The sequence below is a fragment of the Lytechinus variegatus genome, chromosome 2 (genome assembly GCF_018143015.1).
Source record: "Lytechinus variegatus isolate NC3 chromosome 2, Lvar_3.0, whole genome shotgun sequence".
Classification (NCBI taxonomy): Eukaryota; Metazoa; Echinodermata; class Echinoidea; order Temnopleuroida; family Toxopneustidae; genus Lytechinus; species Lytechinus variegatus.
This window is the reverse complement of record NC_054741.1, coordinates 50127199-50152768: the sequence shown is the minus strand read 5'-3', so window position 1 is coordinate 50152768 and position 25570 is coordinate 50127199. Positions and strand designations below refer to the sequence as shown.

Here is a 25570-nt window from a genome sequence, read left to right as displayed (position 1 = left end):
CGCGAAGTGCGAGCTGAAATTTTTGGCAATTTAGACCACAACCGGGCCATTTTACTTACTGTCGGTACAAAGCGCCTGTTCACTTTTAGGCGATTAAGACCGAAAATCAGTAAATTCCAATCACTGTCGGTAGATAAAACCGTTGGAACAGCCACAGGTGACCCGACAGTTTATTATTTTTCGACAGGCGTCGGTCCAACAGCCCCTGCTTTCCTTTTTGTCTCACCTGCGAAGCAGAGTGAGACTATAGGCGCCGCTTTTCCGACGGCGGCGGCGGCGGCGGCGTCAACATCAAATCTTAACCTGAGGTTAAGTTTTTGAAATGACGTCATAACTTAGAAAGTATATGGACCTAGTTAATAAAACTTGGCCATAAGGTTAATCACGTATTACTGAACATCCTATTAGAGTTTCATGTCACATGACCAAGGTCAAAGGTCATTTAGGGTCAATGAACTTAGACCATGTTGGAGGGATCAACATCGAAATCTTAACCTGAGGTTAAGTTTTTGAAATGTCATCATAACTTAGAAAATATATGGACCTAGTTCATGAAACTTGGACATAAGGTTAATCAAGTATCGCTGAACATCCTGCACGAGTTTCACGTCACATGACCAAGGTCAAAGGTCATTTAGGGTCAATGAACTTTGGCCGAATTGCAGATATCTGTTGAATTCCCATCATAACTTTGAAAGTTTATGGATCTGATTCATGAAACTTGGACATAATAGTAATCAAGCATCACTGAACATTTTGTGCAAGTTTCAGGTCTCATGATTTAGGTCAAAGGTCATTTAGGGTCAATGAACTTTGGCCGAATTGGGGGTATCTGTTGAATTACCATCATAACTTTGAAAGTTTATTGGTCTAGTTCATTAAACTTGGACATTATAGTAATCAAGTATCTCTGAACATCCTGTGCGCGTTTCAGGTCACATGACCAAGGTCAAAGGTCAATGAACTTTGGCCGAACTGGGTGTATCTGTTGAATTACCATCATAACTTTGAAAGTTTATGGATCTGATTCACGAAACTTGTACATAAGAGTAATCAAGTATCACTGAACATCCTGTGCGAGTTTCAGGTCACATGATCAAGGTCAAAGGTCATGTAAGGTCAATGAACTTTGGCCATGTTGGGTTTTTTTGTTGAATAACCATCATATCTCTGTAAGTTTATTGGTCTAGTTCATAAAAAGTGGACATAAGAGTAACCATGTATCGCTGAACATCTTGTGTGAGTTAGAGTAGTATTCAAAGTCAGCACTGCTGCTATATTGAACCGCGTGATGCAGGTGAGACGGCCAGAGGCATTCCACTTGTTAATTTTTGTCATGCCCAGATGAAAGACAATACATATATTTTCTAAGTTATGATGACATTTCAAAAACTTAACCTCAGGTTAAGATTTCGATGTTGATCCCTCCAACATGGTCTAAGTTCATTGACCCTAAATGACCTTTGACCTTGGTCATGTGACATGAAACTCTAATAGGATGTTCAGTAATACTTGATTAACCTTATGGCCAAGTTTTATTAACTAGGTCCATATACTTTCTAAGTTATGACGTCATTTCAAAAACTTAACCTCAGGTTAAGATTTGATGTTGACGCCGCCGCCGCCGCCGCCGCCGCCGTCGGAAAAGCGGCGCCTATAGTCTCACTCTGCTTCGCAGGTGAGACAAAAAGGAAAGCAGGGGCTGTTGGACCGACGCCTGTCGAAAAATAATAAACTGTCGGGTCACCTGTGGCTGTTCCAACGGTTTTATCTACCGACAGTGATTGGAATTTACTGATTTTCGGTCTTAATCGCCTAAAAGTGAACAGGCGCTTTGTACCGACAGTAAGTAAAATGGCCCGGTTGTGGTCTAAATTGCCAAAAATTTCAGCTCGCACTTCGCGCTCGCATTATTCATTTAGTGAGGTCGACACCTATCGGAAAAATTATAGACTGTCGGGTCACGCTGGAAATTTCCAACTGTCTCATGTACCATCAGTGATTAAAATGTAAATGTCGAGTCACCCAGGGCTGTTCCAAGGGCTTCATCTACCGACAGTGATTAGAAATTTAGAATGTTCCAATATTAGGTCTAAATCACCCAAAATTTTTAGCTCGCATCATTCATGTTTAGTGAGATCGACGCCTGTCAGAAAAATGATGAACTGTCGGGTCACGCTGGAATTAGCATCATATAGTAATATATTTTTTTAAAAATATCCATCCTGTTCAAGGTTATATAGCTTCAAATGTTTTGTTTTTTATGTCTAAATCTACATTAAAAGCTAAGCTGGCGCTTCGCGCTCGCATAGTGAGATCCATATATCCTCTCCACATTTTTCCTTTATGTTGGACAGTGCTTAAATTCCCCCTCAGAATATCGAAAATTTCAGCTTCGCGCTTGCATTAAGATACACAGATTGTCAAATTGCAAATGCCGCACTTGAGTTTGTTCTTTTTATAAAAAAAGGTGTAAAACTAATAAGTTTTAAGTCAAAGTGTTATTTTTTTAAGTCAAAATAATTATCGAAAGATGTCAGCTCACGCTTAACCAACAGTGATAAAAACGGCTCGGTTTAAGTCTAAAAAATTGTCACCTTGCACTTTGCGCTCTTATCATATATTCAGTGAGATCCATATTCTCTCCACAATTTTCGTTCATGTTAGACAATGCTTAAAATCTCACTTTCGGGTCAGTACTATACCGACAATTTCGACTCGCGCTTCAGGTTCGCATGTTGTTTTTTTAAGGTACACAGCTTGGTCAATTACAGAAGCAGGAAATAAATTTGTTGAAAAGTAAAACGTGTAAACATGTTTAGTTTTCAAGTTAAAATATCAAAATTTTTTAGTTCGTCTTCGCTCTATTGAGAAATGTATTGAGTCAATAAAAACGGTTTATTAATATGTCCTTTCCCAGAACGGTTCTTTAAGGGTATCGGATAACAATCACATGAAATAAAATATTTTCAGCTCACGCTTCGCGCTTGAATTAATGATTTTCATGGTTAAAAATATATTCAGAATGCCCAAGTTCAAAGTCTAAATATAAAACACGGAGCACGCGTGTTTATTGAGATACGCAGCTTGTTCTCTATTTGAAATGTGCTTAAATTATCCAGTTTCAAATGAGAAAATCAAATTATTCTGCTCGCGCTCTGTATTCGTATTTTTAATGTAGGAAGATACCAGGTACCCATCCTTTAAGATTTTCATTATTCACAAGATACGAATAGAGTGTCCCATTTTTAGGTCTAATATCTCTTTTTCCACCTCGCGCTTCGCACTCACATCAATTATTTAGTTACATAATCGTTCATGATTACAAATAGTTAGAATGTCCGTTTTTAGATCGCGCTCGGATCATTGTTATCATGGCCAACTGCAAACAGTCCTTAACAGATCATTACATACATTACAAATTTCAAATAAATATCTACTTTGAGCGGCCGATCGGGAAAAATATGAAAGGAACCTACCCCCCCCCCCCCCCCCCCCCGTATTGGCGAAAGCTGGATCCGCCCCTGCACACTCCCTGCCGCGGCTCAGCTGAGTACAGAAATGATATGATATAAAATGTAATATCATAGGCGGATCCAGGGGGCGCCCGAGGGGCTGCCTCCCCCCTATTGGCGGAACAAAAAAAAGAAAAAACGGAAAGAAACGAGGAAAAGGAAGAGTAAAATAATTAGAGACGAGTGAATAAAATAAGGTCAGGGGAAGTCTTGGAAAATGATTTTTAAAATATTTCATGTCACTATATTAAATTTTCGCTCGCGCTTGCTTTGCCTGTTCGATGAGATACACATCTAGCTCAAAAGGCTGATATGTGGCTTAAAATATCAACTTTTGAAGTCAATATACAAAGCATATTTCAGCTCGGACATCGAGCTTTCAATATTTTGATTTACAAATTGATTTTTTTTAAAGTGCTCTGTAAAATGTCCGTTTTATGTTTTGAATATCATTTGCAGCTTTATGCGCTGTTCGCTCGCATTCATTTGAAGTAGGCCGACATATTGTCTTTGTTTATTCCATAAGATTCTTTATAACTAATTTGATAACAAACCAGTTAAAATTCGCGCTCGCACTATCTAAATATGGCTTATGAGATTATTAAGCCCCTTTTACACCTTCACGGATGCAACACGGATCATCACGGATCTCAGTCCGTGATGATCCGGGGTGCCAAATTTGTATTTTCCTAGCATTCCCGGAGTGAGTACGGAGTTAACTGGTTATTAATACGGATATGTACGGAAAAGTACGGAGTCTACAAGGATAGGCAAGGTAGCAATAGGGATCCTGTTTGATATGCTCCCGGAGCCAACACGGAATACCCGGATGATCACGGATGTTACTGGGTCTTTACACGGACCTTACCACTTCTTGTCGCCGGCATCTTGCTAGAATGAAGTTTCGTCCCTTTTTGCAACATCTGGAGCATGCTCGTGCTTGGTTATGAATACGGACTATTGTTCATGTACGCAAACAATACAAACATTTGACCCCGGATAAAGCCGGTATCAACAAGGATCACCCGGTTCTTACAAGGAGCCTCCCGGATGCATTCGGTAGCTACACGGATTTACAAGGAGGCTACAAGGATGAACACGGATGATTATCAGTCCGTGTACTCCGGGATGAAAAATTGAACATGTTCAATTTTTCTCCCGGACATGCCGGTACATCAAGGATGGCGCCGGATGAGTAGCCGGAGTGTACACGGTAGTCCCGGACTGTACACAGATGACCCCGGATTGACAATCCGGGATGATCCGTGTTGCTTCCGTGAAGGTGTAAAAGGGGCTTAAGAAATTACTGTTACGACATTGGCGCTCCCCCCCCCCCAATATTTCACGACCAAGAAAAAAAAGAGAAAGGAAAAGAAATATAGGCTTTTTTTAAGTGTAATGTACAAATCTATCACAAACTTTGATTTTTGTAATAAAAATATCAAGATTTTTGCTCGCTCGCAACTTATCAATTTTGCGCAATACGCCGTAACTATCGAGCCCCCTCAAAATTTGTGGCTCATTACGCCACTGGGACATCCCCTTCAAAGAAACAAACAAAACTCAACTTTGAGCGGCCGATCGGGGAAAATATGGGTGAACAAAATTTTTGCCCCCCCCCCTCCCTATTGGCGGATGCTGGATCCGCCCCTGAATATAGTGACAGACCCAGGGGGGGGGGGCACTCAATATAAAATGCATAGTGGGTATGTGCCGCGGAGGGGACCCCCATTTTTACACCAAAATTTCCGTTCCAAGGCATAGCATTTTTGTCTTATTGAGAAAAAAAAAACAAAGAAAGCCGCTCCAAGGCATAGCATTTTGTTCTTATCGAGAAAAAAAAGAAGAAAGAAATCCGCTCCAAAGCTTCGCATATTTTTCGTTACGCCGTTCCGCTCACAATGATCTGCTGCAATTTTGGTGAAAAGCGGCCGCCGAGCGCTGTCCGACCATCGTCTCTGCCCGAGCGCATCCGGCGGAGGCCTCGCTAGCTGCATCATGCACGCATGCCCGTTCCATAGAGGTGCATACGCACGTACTCACACGCTGGCGATCCGTTCCAAGGACCCCCGTTTTCACAAAATTGTAGTTCCGAAGCCCGTTCCGAGGACCCTCCTTTTTACAATAAGCCCGCTACAAGGCCCCCGTTTTTTGTCTCGCCCGCGGCACACCCCTACCACTTTTTTGGTCGAGTGCCCCCCCCCCCGACGGGCATGATAATATTGATTGAATACAGAATTTTCTAACCTGAATTGGTGCAGAATTAGGAATACTTTCAGGCCTGAGAGCTATTATTGACAAAAAAGCAGAGATGACACACTGTGCGCTGCCTCCATCAGGACAGGTATACGATGTACCGCCTGTCATCTGGGCCAGTTCCTCCATCTGAGTATCAGCTTGAGAGAAGGCAATTGTGTGTACAATAACACCTGAACTTTCGATATCCCCGAGAATTTCCGCTATATAAGGTCTCTCATTTTCCATTCCGTCGCTGAGGAGTAAGAGATGGGCGCCACGGGAATCCATTCCATTGTATTGAGCAACCTTTGAGTACATTTTTATGATGGATCATAACGTAAAAAGTGTGAACTATTATAAGATGAAAAGGTTTGGTAATTTGGTTAGATGAAAATGTATCACCCAGATCTTCATATAATCGTCTCGTCATGTCTACATCTCTTAGAGAAAAGGATAAGATAACGAGATCTGGGATCTCGTCATATCTACATCCCATGTAAGAGATGATCAGGGGGGCGTTTCATGAAAGAACTTGTCGGACGTTTTATCCGACAAGTCCCATTTTATCCGACAGCTACCATAGTAACAGAACCTCTCAACCAATCAACATCAGAGAAAGATGTCAGATCTGACAACTTGTCGGATAAAAATGTTGATGAAACACTCCCCAGGTGACAACATCTTGGATCTCACCATGTCTACATCTTTTAGAAGAGATGATCAGATGGCAAGATCTTGGATCCAAGATCTGATCATCTCTTCTAAAAGAATGTAGATATGACGGGATCCAAAAAGTTGTCACCTGATCATCTCTTACACGGGATGTAGCAGAGGTGTCGATCCGGGGGGGGGGGGTTAGGGGAGCGATCGCCCCACCAAAAATTCAAATGTTTATTGATATAAAATCCTGACATTTAAGGATCATCATAAAAAACAAAGAAGTATAATAAAAAATAATAATACAACACAAACACAACATAGTAACAACGGGGTATTAAAAAAAATACAAAGAAAAAGAAACATAATATACCTAAACATTAATACACCCATATACAAATACATAAATGTAATACTATAAAGTGTGTAATAAAGTCTCGAAGTCTATAGGAATCATTTCAAAACTTAAATTCATATTGCCTAAAAACATACTTATTACTTTGTATTATATCCTAAACCTGCCTCACTTAACATACTGCAACTCAGTGTGGGGTCATACTTTCAAAAGTCATCTATCTAAATCATCAATACTCCAGAAAAAATCAATAAGACTTATTTCATCATCTCCTTATTACTGTCTTAGTATGCCATTGTTCATCAAAATGAACATTCTATCTTTATCTGATCTCATTTCCATGGATTCCCCTTATTTTCATGCATAAATAAAAATATGGAATTTTGCCAAAGATATTTGGCACCAATGAAAATATTTGGGGGGGGGGGCAAAACGAGTTTTGCCCCCCCCCCCCAATAATTCCGCATGTGATAAAAATAAAATAAGATTGAATCGTTACATAGAAATCAGCAAGCGAGATTGAGACACACAACTCGTTCTTTAATTAAAATCGTGCTACAAATGTCCGCTTTTCAGATTGGAATATAAAAAATTGTTTAGCTCGCGCTTCGCACTCGTATCATTTCTTTAGCAAAAACCCATACTTTTCATGATTAAATATGGTTTTCAGTTTTAAACCTCAATAGAACACTTTTGAAGTTGGATTTTTTGTTGGATATTTATATCTTGTTCTTTATTAAAAACGTCCATTACATTTTTTTTTAGATCTAAATATAAAAATTTTCAGCTCGCGCTTCGCGCTCGCATCTATTTTTTTAAAGATACCCATCTTAACTATTGGTACCCAAAATGCATAGAATATCAAGCTTTCAGGTCAGAGTATAAAGACATTTCAGCTCGTGCTTCGCGCTCGCATTAGTTTGTTGATGAGATATGTGTCTCTATCTAATGAGTCATATATATATATATAGATAGATAGATAGATAGATAGATAGATAGATGGATGGATGGATGGATGGATAGATAGATAGATAGGCATATGTGTGTGTGTTTGAGAGTTTGTTTGTGTTGTGTGATCGAGCGCCTTTGGAAGGTGGATTCATGATATTGCCCCCCCCCCCATCTAAAAAATGGATCGACGCCCCTGGGATGTAGACATGACGAGATCCGAGATGAACATCTGAGTGGCACTTTTACGTTTCCATGGAAATGAGTGACACAAGTAGCTAAGCATGGGTTAAAAAGAATCTAGAACTTAATTTAAAGGCATATAAATGCCCGTGTTAGAATCTTCAAGACTTGGTCAGTCTGCGGTAGCGTGGAGGGGGGGGGGATGTAGCCCGTCCGATGGGCTGGGGAATCCATGGCGCATACACTGTCCCCACCCTCAAGTGAGATTGGTTGCCCACAATGAATTATGAACAAACTAAAATTACAGCTACCATAAGCATCTTATTCAAAATCTAAAAGGCTCTTACATGTATATATAAGTTTCACTCTTCAGAATGTTCTTATTCATCCACCTTTTAAAAGCTTCCTCAAATACTGTTTTATAACATGTATAAACTGCAATGTAAGCCTTTATTCCCTTTCTTATCTACAACTCTGACCTGTAACTAAGAAAATTTCCATAAGCAACATAACGCATTGACTTTAGATGTTGATAAGTGCAGAATGTTGCAATCTATTTCTAGTTAATTCATGACTACTTCAATGATTCTTTTAAATAAAATCTAAATGAATTTGCTGTCATCTTACTCGAACAAATTTTGATACTGTGATTTCAATTACAGTTTAGATTTATTTCAAAAGAAAAAATGGCAGAGTAGTGCGTGGACAACTGCATTAAATTTTGAATATAGAAAAATATTGAAATTAATTATATCAAAGACAGGCGAAAGATGCACACCTGAATACCGTCGCTAATTCCGCATCCAATACACGTATTGCCATTGGCAGACCCAGGTAGCCGTAATTGTAATTCAGACCTTGATGAATCACTGGTTAATTGAACCATGTAAGAATTAATTCTGGATGTGTTATTGAACTCGACGATGCCCACGTAATTATCATCAGGCACTACACTCTGGATGAAGTTTAAGGCCCCTTTGATCATCTTCTCAAAACGCTCCCCCTGTTTGGAATTCAGAAGAACAGAGTGACAAAAGAAATACTTTTCAAATACAGTTTATAAACGTTCAATAAGATGATGTTGTAATCGGAGATAGTTCGCATTTAAAAGAGACAATGATAACAATATGGCATAGATGAAGGTGATTATAATAAAGGCCTGGTCCCACTGGCCGACGGATTTCATAAAGAACACAGCGGACTAGCGAAATTTCTCGGGTGGTTCTATCCGTTTTAATCCGCTCCAGAAATTGACAAAGTTGGCGAAAATTTGGCGAAAATATAACGGAAAAGAACGGACGTGGGCAGTACGTAGCACGGATGTTGAACTGTTAATCATCGGAAAACTTGCAGGTGAAAACGGATGGAAGTGGATGACAGCTCCGAAGGGGTTACCGGGGGTTTTGAATACCTTATTTACGAGATGCATACGCTTACATCTTTTCTATTTCTGTGCTACTAACGACGTATAGACGTCCAATGTACATTATCTTTCCTCCCTATATCTGTTGTTCAGCTTCAATGGATCTGAGTTGCGAGGATGCCCAGAAGATGCAGAGAAGATACAGCGGACGTTTAACGGATGATAACGGAACGATTGTTGCTGGTGTATATATGTTGCGGATTTACATCGTACCGGCTGAAGAAAGTTCATACGTAGAGGCCGTTCTCATTACGTTTTCAAAAACTAAATTTAGTTTACTGGAAACCGATTCAGAAAACCTGTTCGAAAGATCGCTTTGCCAGCGTTCTCACTTGATAACACGAAAATGTTCTTAAACTCACTTCACGTAAAGCGATCTTGTTGCTATGGGTTACATGTTTCGCGCGAAATTCGAAACCGTGTAGCGCGCTCAAAATGTGCAAAGATCGCTTCCCGAAGAACGGTTTTGTTCTCACGCTAAAACCAGTTTCACGAGGCAAATCAATCTTGAAAAGTACATCGCGAGGTACTTTTCTGAACCGTTTTGTAAGATCACTTCGACCGTCCTTACTACACGTTATTAGTTTCCTCTAAACTAGTTTTAGAATCGTAGTAAGAACGGCAGCCCCTTTCACAATTGACGTCCGACCAGTTTACGACCGCCTGCAACAGTTTTTTCTTGTTGGAAGATCGATCTCTTGGAGTCTTGCGAGCACTCGCAGTCGTTGTAGACGGTCGCACGAACTAGAGGTGGTCGTGACTGGTCACATCTGAACTTTGAACATGTTCAAAATCCGAACGCGACCAAATACGATCGATTCACTCGCAGCAGGCCTTACCCGGGGTCGTATCATCGGTCGGGCGATTTATTGACTGGAGGTCGTACAACACTTGCACATGTGCTAGCGACCTACATGTACAGAGACCTGTCTTGCGACTGGGTGCGATAATATATGGGCCAAAAAAAACTGTTGCAAGACCGACAACATTGCACTACCGTTTCATTCGCATGTATGCGACCGTTCCACTCGCAATCCCGCGTGCAACACTCGCATGTGATCGCACGAGCAAAATAAGAGCATATGCGACTTCCTCGTACGTGCAACGGGGTTTACTGGTTATTTTCGTTGTACGACAGCTGTTGCAACTGTGAAAGCCTCTGTGCGATCTTATAAGATGCCTAGCGATTGATTCCTGTTGCAGCCTGTTGCACGACAAAAAGGTCGCAAGTGGTCGTATGTCTACTGTGAAAGGGGCGTTAAGAAAGCGTAATGCGAATGGCCTATAAGTTTTGTGCAGCTCAAAACTTTCTTCGCAGATGAAATCACAGCGGACGGATACTTAATGGATAAAGCGTATGTTACACGTATGCAATGTGTACACAGCGGATGCATAGCGTTTTCCAACGGATGCAAGATTCTTTTACGTTTTATATACTCTGCATCCGTAAGTGCAGTGGGATTAATCCTTTTAGAAATTACGTACTAATTTTATTAAAAGGAACAAGCGAAATTTAAATCTACCCGACGCTACTATTCAACAACTCAAATGAGTCGATGATGAACAGTACCGTCATTGAACTCATTTAACTTTGCAAAAAAGCTTGCAAGAAAAGATCATGGAGCAGATGCGCGTATCCACTCAATGTTTCACTTTAACGTGAAAAGGCGTTTAAAGGGTTTCACCATTTTCCTCATATACTACCTTGATTGATGTGTAACGATTAGAGGTTTCTGATTTGAATGCGCCCTGTTACGATCGACATGACCGATAATGTCGCAGCGGCGCATAATTTCACACGCATGTCGTGTTGAACATCAAATGCATAATGTCAAAGTCAACGCATAACGTCGTACCTTTTGTATATATATATATAGGTTATCTTCACATACTTTCCTCACAAGATTTCACTCTCAAAAATGCTATCAGCTACACCCCAATTTAAGGCCTTATGACCTTAGGATTGGCTCTGACGGGACTATTATGACCATTGATATTTTTATTCAAGGTTCAAGGTTATATTCATATCAAACATACCACACTTTCAACAATGTCAACAATAATTATATACAAGACAAACAATAATATCATACAATACAAATTATTATAGGTAAGCATAAATAAATATCGTAAAATATGAAAAGTATACTTAATATATTAGAAAAAAGTACTATAATGGATTCTTGTAAATTGTTGTAATATAATGACAGAGAAAGAAAATGTGAGGTGAAGATATGGGGAGCCAAAGGTAAAAGCAGAGCTTGTTGGTTAAAGGCTCCAAGGAATATGCAGTGAGAGTCCCGTAAAAATATCAATTCGACATCATCACCAACATCATCATCACCATTATCATTATCACTGTAATCATCATCACCAAATTATCATCATGATGCACAGCATTTGTATAGCGCCATATATCTGTCAAAGACATTCAAAGGCGCATTTTTGGAGGAGTCGGCCAATCTGGGTCGCTTAGAAGGGCGCGCACACAGAACTGTGACCCATAGGTCTCTCCTCCTGATATAACTGGTTGGTGGAATGCAGTTGGACCACTACAACGGGGTTTCCCTCTACTCTTATTCGAATAGTGCAGTGGGTTCCTAACGTGCATAGGTGGTGACTCTCCCGGGGACTCTCCTCTACACCGGGCCTCCATTTAACGTCCTATTCGAGAGAGGGAGTGTTTTCCACTTTATATATAGCCTGCATCTATGAAATTTGTTGCTGATGCAGACCGATATTTTGGGGAGATATAGCTTTGAGATCTAAATAATTCCCGTGAAGGAGTGAGTAAACTTACATCCATAGTTCCACTGGTATCTAAAACAAGAACAATCCTAAGAGTTCCCTCTGGTTGAACCACAATAAAGTTTGGTGAAGTGTCTGTATCCTCTGGCAAGGGAGGGCTGTTTCCAAACCTGAAGTCTTTCGATTTTCTCATCACTTCCCAAACGCTCTGATGATCGCAGTTCAGATTCTGCAGATTGGGAGCCATTTCATTATGCTTCCTGCCCTCGTCTGCATTTCTGTCGCAGAACGTGTCAATCTGTTCATTTGTGGGAAAAGCCAAATACAATTGAGAGTGAATTGTTTCACGCCACATTCTACCCAAACCATACATGCCATATGCTGAATTGACCTAGAAGAATCAAAACATCCTTCATTTCCATCCTACATCCCCCTGCTTACCTTTTCCCGTTGTAGATATCAACATCTCCTTAGTAAATATTCCCTAACGTACCCTCACATAATTTTATGCAGTTGTTTTTTTTTCTGTGTAAATTTTACCTCTAATTCCTCTTAAACTAGTTAAAATTTCATGCCATGCATTCTCCTTTGAGGGACCTTGCTTTGACAAAGCTCAGCTTCTTGAAGGTCTTCTCCTCTTTCATGACATACTTGTACATGTATTTTGTTTTTAATATGATCTCATCTTTGTAGCTTTTAAGTGTGTGTGACAATCGAAGTACTTAAGATGTACGAAGTATTTTGTATATGTGATGTTGTTTACTAATGTTATGTACAAATGTTGTGAAAGAGGAAATAAATGAACCAGGTCATGTACCTTGCATCTTCCCTTTGATGAAGTATCAATTGCACCAAGAGTTCCGCCCTTCCCTCAAAAATGTATTCTATAATCCGTTTGTCATCGATCTCCAAATTCTGTATAGGGGCTCATTCTAAAAACGGGCAGTATTGTATTATAATCTTTTAAAACTTTTATTCATACACGTATGTGCCTTTGGTTTATATTTCTTAACCAAGATTTGAATCATTTGATAATTGTGTACATAGTATAATTTCAGCTGTCATGTTTCGATCATGCATGTAAATCTTGAATCAAACCCACACATGACCACCCCCGCAACACACGCACATCGATAAAAATGAACCCAGCCTCAAATACATGAGGTTTGACCAATAGACCATTAGACCAATTCGTTAAGGATGATGAAACCGGTGGAATGAGCTAGCTTGTGTGAAAGGAAAAAAAAACATCTCAAGGAGTACTTTGAGTACAAGTGGACGAACAATAAGAAAATTGTGAACATTTGAATGTTGAGATCAATATTTTTATGGACATCCTCTCATTTGCAATACAATCATTAAGATGTCTGGGGAGCGTTTCATGAAAGGACTTGTCGGTCGTTTTATCCGACAAGTCCTGTTTTATCCGACAGTTACTGTAGTAACAGTGCTTCTCAACCAATCAGAATCCAGGAAAGTTGTCAGATCTGACAACTTGTCGGACGAAAATATTGATGAAACGCCCCCTGATCTTACTCTATCCAACGACCCCATTGCTTTTGTAAATATTTCACTTAAATTATGATTTTATCAGGTCTACCCATAGTTCAGATATTCTTTTCATGCAAGAAGATGTACTACAAGATTGACAAAGAATGAGCAAAAGCAAGGGGTGTACAATTTGGTTTTCGAGCAGGGCACTCCACATCTTCTGCCATTTCTGAATTAATTCATAAAGTATCAAATGCATTTGACGACATTTAGTCGACCAATTATAATTGGTATAGTGTCGAAAACCTGTCGATCTGATGGTCAATCGGATCGGGGTCGCCCTAGCCACTAACCCCTTTCTGTGGTCTAGTGGTTAAGGCACCGGCGTTCAAAGCGGGGGCCCGGGTTCGATTCCCGGCAGAGACAATTTTTTGGCATCACCAATTTTTCCAAAGGGTAGATAGCTCTGGGGAACCTTGATTTAAGCTACGCCTACCTTTGTTCTCTTCATTAATTTCTTTACAATATTTAAATAAAAGAGTGGCCAAACCTGCTGTGCATGTATAACTGCACACATTTATAATTGATATGTAGAATGCATAAATGATAAAATTCAGTGCTTTATTCTACATCAGCAATAATGTATATATACACAACTTACAAGACAAACATATCCCAACTTCCGCAACTTAACCCCACCCCTTCCAAACATCCTCGGATCACACACCTACACCATAACACACTCAAACACAGCCCCCCCCCCCCCCCCGAGATCATAATTTATGAGAACTTTTAATAGAAATCGATAAAAAAAAATCACATGCAATAGAAGATAAAAATATATTCCTAACTGAGGGGGCTGGGGGGCTTCAGCCCCCCAATTTTTTCCATAAGCAAGTACAAAAATGTAATACGATTGTGATTTTTGGCATGGTCAGCCCCCCACTTTGAAAACTGATCTGCGGCCCCTGTATTGTGACGTATCATCATAGGATTTTTGGTAGTATCTTCTACAACTTGTCAGATCATTTTTTTTTTCAATTTGTTTCCCCTCCACAGGGATTTTATTATTATTCAAACATAACAAGATATCTTTTCAATGACAAATCAAATTAATAACAACGAAATACAGTACAACAGTAATTGCAACAAATATATAAATTGAACTGTCAGGTTCACATAATAGTAAACAATTTAAGATTCAAGCGAGGAGTAAATGAACAATAATATTCATATGTATAATTGTACATGGAAAGGGAACTGAACAGATCACCTCATGTAAACATGGCACGTAATTGAAACCATTTCTTTGTAAACTTTACCATTTTACAATTTGACTCTGCGATATATTTTTCATTCTTGAAATAGTTCTGAAGTGCAAATTTGATATTATCAAAAACAGGTAATTGATGTTTTACTCTGGAAGTGTAAATCATTTGCCGTATCACTATCAATAAACAATTTAATGCATGATTACTTGAACCTCTTAAGCCAAATAATTTTTCTTTATTAGAGAAAAATATTCTATTTCCAGTTTTAAGAAATATCCATTGTTCAAACTTGTCCCATATATGTTTAATACATGTACATTCACAAAGTAGATGAGTGACTGTTTCACGGTGTACATTACAAAAAGTACATTCTTTTTGTTGAGCTTAATTAATTTTAAACAATATTTCATTTGTATATAAAATGCGTTGCATTATTTTGAACTGAAACCAACGTAAATTCACATCGGTAGTACAACTGAATCCAATAGAGCAATACGACTACCATTGCTTGTCATTCATATCGAATATACACTTCCACTTAAGAAAACTTTTACACTCCACTTTTCTTTTCTTTTGAAGAATCGTATAGATGTTTGAACAACCTTTATCATATTTCATAACAAGTGCTATTGTATCAGGGATAATAGGTTCTTGGAACTTGCTAAAGTGTGTGCCATTGCTAAAACCGTCTCTTATAGCATCACATAATCCACGGTAAAAAAGAAAATTTATTTGAACATTGTATTTTTCCTGAAGGTCATTCAAAGAGAGGAAATTGCCATGTACATCTAAAATATCATTAACAAAACGAACACCCCTATTATTTAGAGATCTACTGTGAATTGAGCTATTACCTATTTTGATAAAATCATTGTTCCATAAGGGTTGGCAAGGTATATCATTACAGTGCATAGATAACAGTGTGCTATACGCTAAGAACATTTCTTTCCAAAAAGTATTTTTAATTTCGTGTGCCAGTCTAAAAAATAGCTATTTCCCATATAAAGATCCAAGTTTTTAGTTTTATGCAAAAAAGAGTGGAGAAGACAAATAATATTACCGTCAATGGAACCGTTTATCATTTTTTTCATCCAAGAAATTTTCAATGACTGGCAATGCAGATTTATGTCTATCATTTTTACTCCACCTTCAGAATAACTCTGAGACATTTGATTTCTACTTACTTTATCTGGTTTCTCTCCCCATATGAATCTATGAAATTGGGAATTTACATCTTTTAGAAATAACTCACTTGGATTCGGGAGAGAAAGAATTAAGTAGTTCAATTTAGACACAAACAATGACTTGACAACCGTAACTCTTCCAAGGACCGTCAGGTAACGTCTCAACCATGAAGTCATTTGACTTTTGATTTCTTTAAACTTTTCATTGTAATTATGCACTGTCATTTTCTGAAGATCTGTACAAAAATCTATACCTAAATATCTGAAGTATTCATCAAATACCCAATTCAAATTCCTGTTGGCAAGAATACAGTCTTTCTTGTTCTTGTATCCTCCAATCCATATTGCATGTGTCTTTGTTATATTAACAGTCAAACCTGAAATTGTTTTATATTTTTCCAAGATGTCAAAAGCACTACTCAATTCTCTTTCTGAACCGTTTAATGTCAGAAGAGTGTCATCTGCATACTGTAATATTTTATGACATTTACCAGAGGGCATCCTCAAACCATCTATTGACATTGATTGTCGAAACAAAACGCCAAGTATTTCAGCACATAATAGAAAAATATATGGAGACAATGGATCTCCTTGGCGACAGCCTCGCTCTATTGAAAATCTGGGAGACAGGTGTCCATTGATTAAAACACAAGATTGAGCATTTTCATAAAACACATCAAACCATTTAACAATGGTCGGACCGAATTTAAAGAAGTGTAGTACATTGCGAATAAAGTCATGAGAAATTGAATCGAATGCCTTCTCAAAATCTATAAGTAACAATAAACCGGGAATATCGTTTAATTCAGTATATAATAATATATCATATAACAAGCGGATGTTTTCTCCGATAAAGCGTCCGGACATAAACCCTTTCTGATTTTCATGAATAAGAAGAGGGAGTACATTCTTCAATCTATTAGCTATACAAGTAGATCCTATTTTGTATACGACATTTAATAATGATATGGGTCTCCAATTTTTTAAATAGTGTCTATCTTTATTTCCTTTGGGGATTAAAGTAATAACTCCCAACTTCTGTATGTAAGGCATACCAGATAAAAAGGAAGAGTTTAAATATCTAACTAAAAATATATGGATTGTCAGATCATGTTAACATTTGAAAATGTTGATGACTCCCACGATTATAGGCCCCTCCCCCATTTTAGATTCTGGATCCACCACTGATCTGTCCATACATTCAACTGATCCTGAGAAATTGTTAGGAAAAGAATACATTTATGCAGTATAAAGAGTATTCATTCCTAAGTTTTCGAATGTGCTCGCTCAACCATGAAAATGGTTTAAGTTCGGAAAGTGTTTGGTGATAGAAATGATGGATGATAAAAACAACAGCAATTAAAGACACATTTGGACCCAAATTTGCCCCTAATATTCACTTTATTACCCTTTAAAATGAGTCTGTGACATTGAAAATACCAATGTTCCCACTTTGATGCACTCATCCATAAATAAACAAATCGATTTCTTTTTGCACAGAATTCTGCCCATTGGTTGATTACTGCCAAACGACATTGCTAAAGACAGCCTTGAAAGAAAGTTCCACCATATTGAATAAGGGGTTATATACGTATGCTTAAACATATGCACCCATAATGTACACAAGTCTATGAGAGAGGAAGTCACAATTTTAACAAATATGAAATGAGGGTTTGTTTCATGGACGGTTTTTGTCACTTCTGCCAACAGTTATTTCATGAAACTTCGCACATGGCTTTAGAGTAACACTATCCAAAAGGTGCGCACACCAAAATAACCATTCGATACGGTACAGAGTGGGGCCAAGGCCTTGAACTTTCTTCTCATTTGCATAATTTTCGAATATTGTGTGCTCACTGATGTATTAAACATCGGGATTTTCATAAAAATCAAATCAAATGAACTGTGCAAGGAGTTTTGTGACAGATATCCATAGTTACAAATTGCATTTTTTCCAATAACGTAAAAAAAGAGCTAATCACATTCCACATGTTCATTCAAGCGTATCTGATTCTTGGTTTTCCCCACAACTTATTCTACCGAACCGCATGAAGAAACTGGGCCACAGATGGGACTGTCCCGATTCGAGAATTATTGTTTGAGTCCATTGTTAGAAAAGAAAAGAACAAAACTTAATAATATTTACACTGGTTTGCTAAGGTGCATGCGTAGCAATCAAACTTGATAAAAGTCATTGACAAGATCAGAAATTTAGAATTTCTTAAATCTTCTCGATCAATTATTTCACTTTATACCTAGAAGGAACAGTGGCATAGATTCCTTCTTTCCACAAATACACGTACACACCCCACCCCCACACACCATCTCATACACTGACTTTTTTGTATGTAAAAACAGACAAATTTCATTAAATGTAAATTCAAAGCAAAATGTATAATCATCACTTCCTTTCAATAAAATTGAACGCTGAACATCAAACAAGTAGGCCTATATTTTATAGAAAGATGTGACGAAAGTATGCAAAAGTAGTATATTTAAATGTGAATGAGTCTCCAGAAAAAAAGGCCATGACATTACCCCTACTGTCTCTTTCCTTTCTTCCATTTCCCATGAAAGAAATCGTATATGAATGAAAAGTTGGGGTAAATAAACGCCACCATGACTCGGCTGTTACCAAAGGGTAGATAGCACTGTTGAACCTTGATTTAAGGTACGCCTACTTTTTTTTTCTTCATTCATTTCTTTCACAACATATTTGTTAATGTATAATTGCATAAATATGCATGTTTCTCGCATTATGCCTCAGCTGGATCAAAGCTATTGCTTGATACAGTACACGTATGGGAGAAAGTATACAAATGTGTGAAGTTATACATGCACAACAGCTTTGGCATCCTTTTATTTAAATATTGTAAAGAAATGAATGAAGAGGACAAAGGTAGGCGTAGCTTAAATCAAGGTTCCCCAGAGCTATCTACCCTTTGGAAAAGATGGAAAAATGCTTTGATCCAGCTGAGGCATGGCGGCTTATCATTGTTCAAAACCAACCTTCACCCGACAAAGGAAATTATAATTGGTATAGTGTCGAAAAGTTGTCTATCTGATGGTCAATCGGATCGGGGTCGCCCTAGCCACTAACCCCTCTCTGTGGTCTAGTGGTTAAGGCACCGGCGTTCAAAGCTGGAGGCCCAGGTTCGATTCCCGGCAGAGACATTTTTTTGGCATCACCAATTTTTCCAAAGGGTAGATAGCTATGGGGAACCTTGATTTAAGCTACGCCTACCTTTGTTCTCTTCATTAATTTATTTACAATATTTAAATAAAAGAGTTGCCAAAGCTGATGTGCATGTATAACTTCACACATTTATATATATATATATATATATATATATATATAAAACCCCACCCCTTCCAAACATCCTCGGATCACACACCTACACCATAACACACTCAAACACAGCCCCCCCCCCCGAGATCATAATTTATGAGAACTTTTAATAGAAATCGATAAAAAAAATTATATGCAATAGAAGATAAAAATATATTGCTAACTGAGGTCCATAGACAATTTGATTATATTTCAATAATCAGTTAATATTTCCAAAGAAACTCCCGCCAGAAAAAAGACCCCCATCTCCCTCCTCTTCTAGATGAAAAGTATCAAAATTATTCTAAAAATATGATAGAAAGTACATATTTTGCCCCCCCCCCCATTCCCGGCGTCAAGGGGGTGACTAGAGTCACAATTTTAACAAATATGAAATGAGGGTTTGTTTCATGGACGGTTTTTGTTACTTCTGCCAACAGTTATTTCATGAAACTTCGCACATGGCTTTAGAGTAACACTATCCAAAAGGTGCGCACACCAAAATAACCATTCGATACGGTACAGAGTGGGGCCAAGGCCTTGAACTTTCTTCTCATTTGCATAATTTTCGAATATTGTGTGCTCACTGATGTATTAAACATCGGGATTTTCATAAAAATCAAATCAAATGAACTGTGCAAGGAGTTTTGTGACAGATATCCATTACAAATTGCATTTTTTCCAATAACGTAAAAAAGTTATCACATTCCACATGTTCATTCAAGCGTAAATGTTGAATTTGACACCTTTGAATCATTGAAGCATGTTAATTGGTCATGAACATAACGAAAAAGATCATTTTCAGTTACCAAAATGAAGCAATACTTGCCTACGATATTTGAAAATCGCATTTTTTGTTTCCAATAAATGTTCATTGAACCATGAAACGATGAATATTGTTGAAGATAATCTTCCCAAAATAACTGTCATCATATTCTAGCATTTTTATTGATAGAAATGTGTAAAAATCCAATTATAGCAAATTTGGACTTGAGTTTATTCAACCGTGAAATTTAGCCAAAAATGTTGTATCGTCTTTTAGAAAGTACCTTTTACAAGCCTTCTGACTATTTTTCATGATGAGAATGTGGAATTAGTTCCAATAAAATGGAATCAAAGTCATGATATTTTGCTTGTGACTTTTGAAAAGTGACATTTTTGCCTTCTGACGGTGCTCACTGAAGCATGACGTGAGATACGTCCACAACATTCACTGAGAGGTTAGCTTATAAAATTACCTACACGCTCATGTAAAAATATATCAAAAATTCGCATTGGTTCGGAATTTATTGATGTTTGTGTAGGGGGGGACTTACTTTTTTTGTTGTGTATATAATGTGAAATCCAAGCTGTATACAAGAACCCTTTTTTCTGGGTTCATAACCAGACCAAATGGTGAACAATTATTTTCAACAACTTTTGTTTTTGACAAGAAAATAATGATATTTGGATTCATTATGGACGGGAAAAGGCCCTCACAAAATGCTACTACACCATTTGGTACCAATGTTTAAACGATATGTTTACGTAGAAAAGTGTAAAAAGAGACAACCACGTTTAAGAGAGCTAATATCTTTCAATTCTAATACTAAACTAATCGAGCTTAACATTGCCAAAAAGAGGCAAATTGAAGGATTGCACTATAGAAAATTGACCCTGTTGAATTATATACTTTTTAAATCCACTTTTCATGTACTTCCATGTATGTTTCCGTATTATTTTTGTATCTTATCCTGTACCATTGTAAATGTCATTTATATGATGATTGTTGTTGTACATACCCATTGTTTGATCAATAAAAAATTCAAAAGAAAGAAAAAGATTTCAGTTAGTATTTATTCTTTTAGCTTTCCTTATTACGCCAATTTGTATTAATATTCGATCTGCATGATAGAGAGAGTGGAATTCATTAAATACCTTGTTTAGAAGTTTTGGTTTGATTGAAGAGGATTTATATATTTAAACCATCCCCTCCACCTTGCCCTGAAATTGGTTCACACGAGACTGTGTTGCTGAGACCTCCAAACATGTAACAATTGGCGTAAATGTAACCTTTATTTTGATTTTATTTATTTTATTTGTTTATTATTATTATTCTTTCATTATTATTATCTTATTTATCTATCTGTTTAATTTGTTGATTATTTTTTTTTCGGGGGGGAGGTCATGAAATATAAGTGTCATTTAAGGCACCAAATTCCCCGTTTCCCCTCTACGAATTAAATCTTACCGAGTGGATATTAGATGCGAACATCAACGATGCCCGAGCTGATTGCCCGACATTGCTAGGTACGAATCTACAAGAGTCGGGTAAGTTCCCTTTACCATCGGTCTGACATGGTGATCCAGTATTCTCATCAAGAAGATCTCCACGAACTTCTGAAGAGCATCTTGTTCCTTCAAATCCATTAGTAGCCGTTACAGCGTTTGATGGGTAGTAAGGGTCAGCACCAGTTCCTGGTACGTAATCTTCATCGAAAACACCCCAGCGGAGTTTGGCAAACTGACGAGCAATCACCTTACCTACCAAAAAAAATGATATAGATTAAAATCAAAATAATGTTTTCTGGACAATAGCCTGGGCATACACTACTTGGTCACGAATGTACTACACATGGAAAATATTAAATAGGTGACCCAAACGCTGGTGTACAGTTGTTAACAATAAAAATCAGAGGAACAGATATACGTCTGAACGAAATCGACTAATCAATAAGATTGTTAGGAATTATTTAAAGTAGTAATCTCTATTTGAATTTCAATTTGGCTGTAGCGGTGATGTCATTGTGATGTACAGTAAAACCGATCTGTCTCCCCAATATACAAAATTACAACGTGACATTTTAAGAATAAGGGCATTCATTTATGAGAACACAAAGCAAAAAGTTTCTTTATTATATTCAATTTAACCATGGGGACAATGATGTTTATTGTAAGAACAAAATCAGGTCACGATCTACTTAAAATAATTGTAAATTAGAGATATACTGTTCATAATTTTAATGAGCTCATATTTCAAACATCTTTCAAACATTCAATATTTTTCTCCTTATTCTTCGTCTTCGTCTTGAAGTTCATACAAATCATTACCACTGCGGTTGAATAGCCACTCCAAAGACATTAAACCTTGAGAATGATTGTTAAAGAGAGTGTGTTGGTTCAGGTGTTGATGTATACCCGTAAACCCAGACAATATCAAATTCAGCTTATTTTCTCAACCAATTAGTTGTTAAGATTGTCAAAGTAAAAATTTTCGTTCATTATTTCAGGGATCCTGCTGTTCCTAGGTTATGTTTGGAAATCTAGACGATTCATTATCTATATAAACAACAAGCGATTAAACGTTTATTAGGAATTATGGACATAAACGAGAAATAGAAGAAGGCCCAAGGTATAACCTAATGGGACTCCATTTCAAATTAGGCCTTTTATTTGGAATCCTAGGTGCATTGAAATATGAATTTTAACGAACGGAATGATATAAATCATGCTTGTCTTACCAGAATCTCCAAATTGATTTTGACGCAGTTCAGGGTCGATCAGGAATGTCTTGGACAGTTGGATATATAGTCCTTCATCGCCACAATAGTATGGGTTCTCAACGCGAGGACGATGATTAGACTGTTGATCTGTAACGATAACGTTAGCATTCTCATAGGCCTCCAGCTGGGCAACCTCATATTCTACCTGCCTGGTCCAGCTATGGGGGACTAGAATCTTTATACTTCCAAAATAGACTCTCCGATTGGTGGCAGAGAATAAGACGGACGACCCCTTTGTGAAGATGTCCTGTGATTTCAAAACCATAATAACATTGTGATTCATACCAACGTTTTTTTACGCGGAACGGTACAAATCATGTTTTGAATCATTAATCTATGACATGCAGAGTAACTTTACTATCCTATTTTTATTCGGTATCTAAGTTTACATATACTTTTCGTTTTTATCATTATATTATGGCAAAAAGTAAATACTAGTATTACATATAATAGGGTCCCCGGAGGCCGTTTCATAAAGTTGTTCGTAAGTTAAGAGTGACTTCAAGAACGACCGGTGATCCTTTCTTTTGGTAAATGATATTCACCATTAAATATTTATTGTTGAATATTTAACGCATGATTATGCTAATTCAGCTAATGTAGAAAGATGTTGTTTGAAGGTTTGCATGGTGGCATGTACAATCGCTGATGTGGTTTCCGGTACACCATGTGGAGTGTTATAGAAATAGTGGCTAGAAGAAGAAAAAGAAATGGATAGGCGAGAAAGTGGAATTTAAGAGTGGAGCAATCTTTCTTGAATGTAGTCCTGAAAAGGACTGTAAACCAGAAGAGATTGATGAGTTGAAACAGCTTAAGTAGTAGGATGGATGAGGAGATACTGGCTTGAGTCGGCGAGTAGAGATGAGTAGAAGCAGTACTGTTCACTTATACTGCTTTTCAGGAATACATTCAAGAAAGATTACTCTCAAATTCCACTTTCTCGCCTATTCATTTCTTTTTCTTCTATCCGTGCACTGTTTCTATAACACTCCATATGGTGTACCGTATTCCACATCAGCGATTCTAATGTAGAAAGTTGTCAGTTGAGCGACTATGCTGAATATATTCCAATATCCAAAATACACATCCAGAAAATTTATTGGTTAAAGAATGTACTGCAGTTCATGTATACAACTTTTCAAAGATGTCCATCATCATCCTAATTTGCAATTTGGTAAGTTAGCGATCGAAATCATCAAGACGCAATCATCATATTTGTAAATGGTCATCGAAATCGGGGTTGTCATACCATTGGCTCCTCAAGTCTTAAGAAATATTCTTACCTTGATATTTTCAATGATTCTTGGATCTTCTTCGATCGCTTTGGGTATAGCGATAAGAATGTTTTGAAATGCTCCATTTTCAAGAATGATTTTGTTACGATCTTGTTGTGCCTCGCTGCTCAAAATTTGGCAGACCAAGATCCATGCCGGAATCCATGTATAGCGAAAAAATACCAGCATAGCTTTTTCTGATGTCGAAGGAAAACAAGAGAAATACTATTAATGGCTCTTTAATGTGAAGTTTTTAATCAGTTTTCAAATATTTTTGGTATCAGACCAAAAAGCAGCCAGTAAGAAGATTTACGAGATTCGAGCTAATGCTATTTCTTTCATCAACACGAATACATATTTCACAGCACATTTCAAACTGATTATTATGACAAAGTTTCTTTTTTGTGTGTGTCTTAAATCCTCTTACTTTTTGTTTGTATTTTGTTGAGTTACGGCATATCGATCACTCCTCTTGAACTTTGGAGCTTTGATTCACGGTATTGTGAATAATTATAAAAGATTAATCTCGGCTTAGAGAATAAAAATATTTTCTGTCTATTTTGTAATCATGTAAGTTTTCTATATTTGGTTCGATTCGCAGTTGGGAATTCAGAGCCTGCGTCAAAGTAGAGTGACAAAGAGACGTAAGGGTGACGTCATGTTTATCATAATAACGTATTTTCATGTTTCGGATCATGAACTCTATTTTATACTTTTCTTTCTCCTGTCCTTTATACCATCCTCTTTTTTCATTATGTTTCTCTCCTATTTTTTTCTAACTACAGGAAAACCATAGAGGGTAGTCACCCCCTCCATGCCCTCGAAAAAAATTAGCATCCAAGAAAGCACAAAATTGCCCCTTCCAAGTTTTGACGCTTATAGATTCTAAGGGGCGGATCCAGCTTTCGCCAATGCGAGGGGGAGGTGGCGAAAAAGAAATCACCCATTCCCGATCGGCCGCCGCTTGATGTTGTTTTAGTTTGTTTCATTGTAGGGGTAGAACTATCATTCACTTCTTAGCTTTATTCTTATAAAACAACATGAATATATGATAATCTCGTAGGCCCTGTTAAAAATAGAGCGAGCGCGAAGGGTGAGTAATTTGTCCTGAAAATAGGACATCCTGGGCAATGTTCGTGATCCTGAATAAGATGCTGCGAGCAGAATTTTTTTATGTACGTTCTGGCCTGATCGAAAAGGGACTTGTTAAGGGCTGTTTGCATTTAGCAATGAAGAAGATACATACTTCAACAATCAAGTAATGCAAGAGCGAAGCAAGAGCTGAAAATGCTTGACATTCCGACCTAAAAGATGGACATTCTAAGCACTTTTTGTAATCATGAACAGGATAGGTATATAACAATCCGAGGACGAAGGGCGAACGGTGAAAAAAAACCCATGTGGGTTTTATTT

General features: G+C 37.7%; 1 protein-coding gene across 1 annotated transcript; it reads right to left on the bottom strand.

Annotated features, from left to right (window-relative positions):
* Positions 1-8644: 8644 nt before the first annotated feature.
* On the bottom strand, positions 8645-24541 carry LOC121406847 (calcium-activated chloride channel regulator family member 3-like). The gene is made up of 5 exons (XM_041597718.1): positions 24167-24541; positions 22842-23130; positions 21572-21864; positions 12120-12365; positions 8645-8899 (listed from the first exon to the last, which is right to left on the bottom strand). The coding sequence occupies exons 1-5, from the start codon at positions 24344-24346 to the stop codon at positions 8645-8647; spliced, it is 1263 nt and encodes a 420-aa protein (XP_041453652.1). The 5' UTR covers positions 24347-24541.
* Positions 24542-25570: the final 1029 nt, after the last annotated feature.

Bases quoted from the DNA above. Each gene is read 5' to 3' on its own strand.
- LOC121406847 (XM_041597718.1), bottom strand. From the start codon at position 24,346: ATGCTGGTATTTTTTCGCTATACATGGATTCCGGCATGGATCTTGGTC. The intron at 23,131-24,166 runs GTAAGAATATTT...TTGAAATCACAG, and splicing joins GAATCATTGAAAATATCAAG to GACATCTTCACAAAGGGGTC. The intron at 12,366-21,571 runs GTAAGATTTAAT...ACAAATGAACAG, and splicing joins TCGCATCTAATATCCACTCG to ATTGACACGTTCTGCGACAG.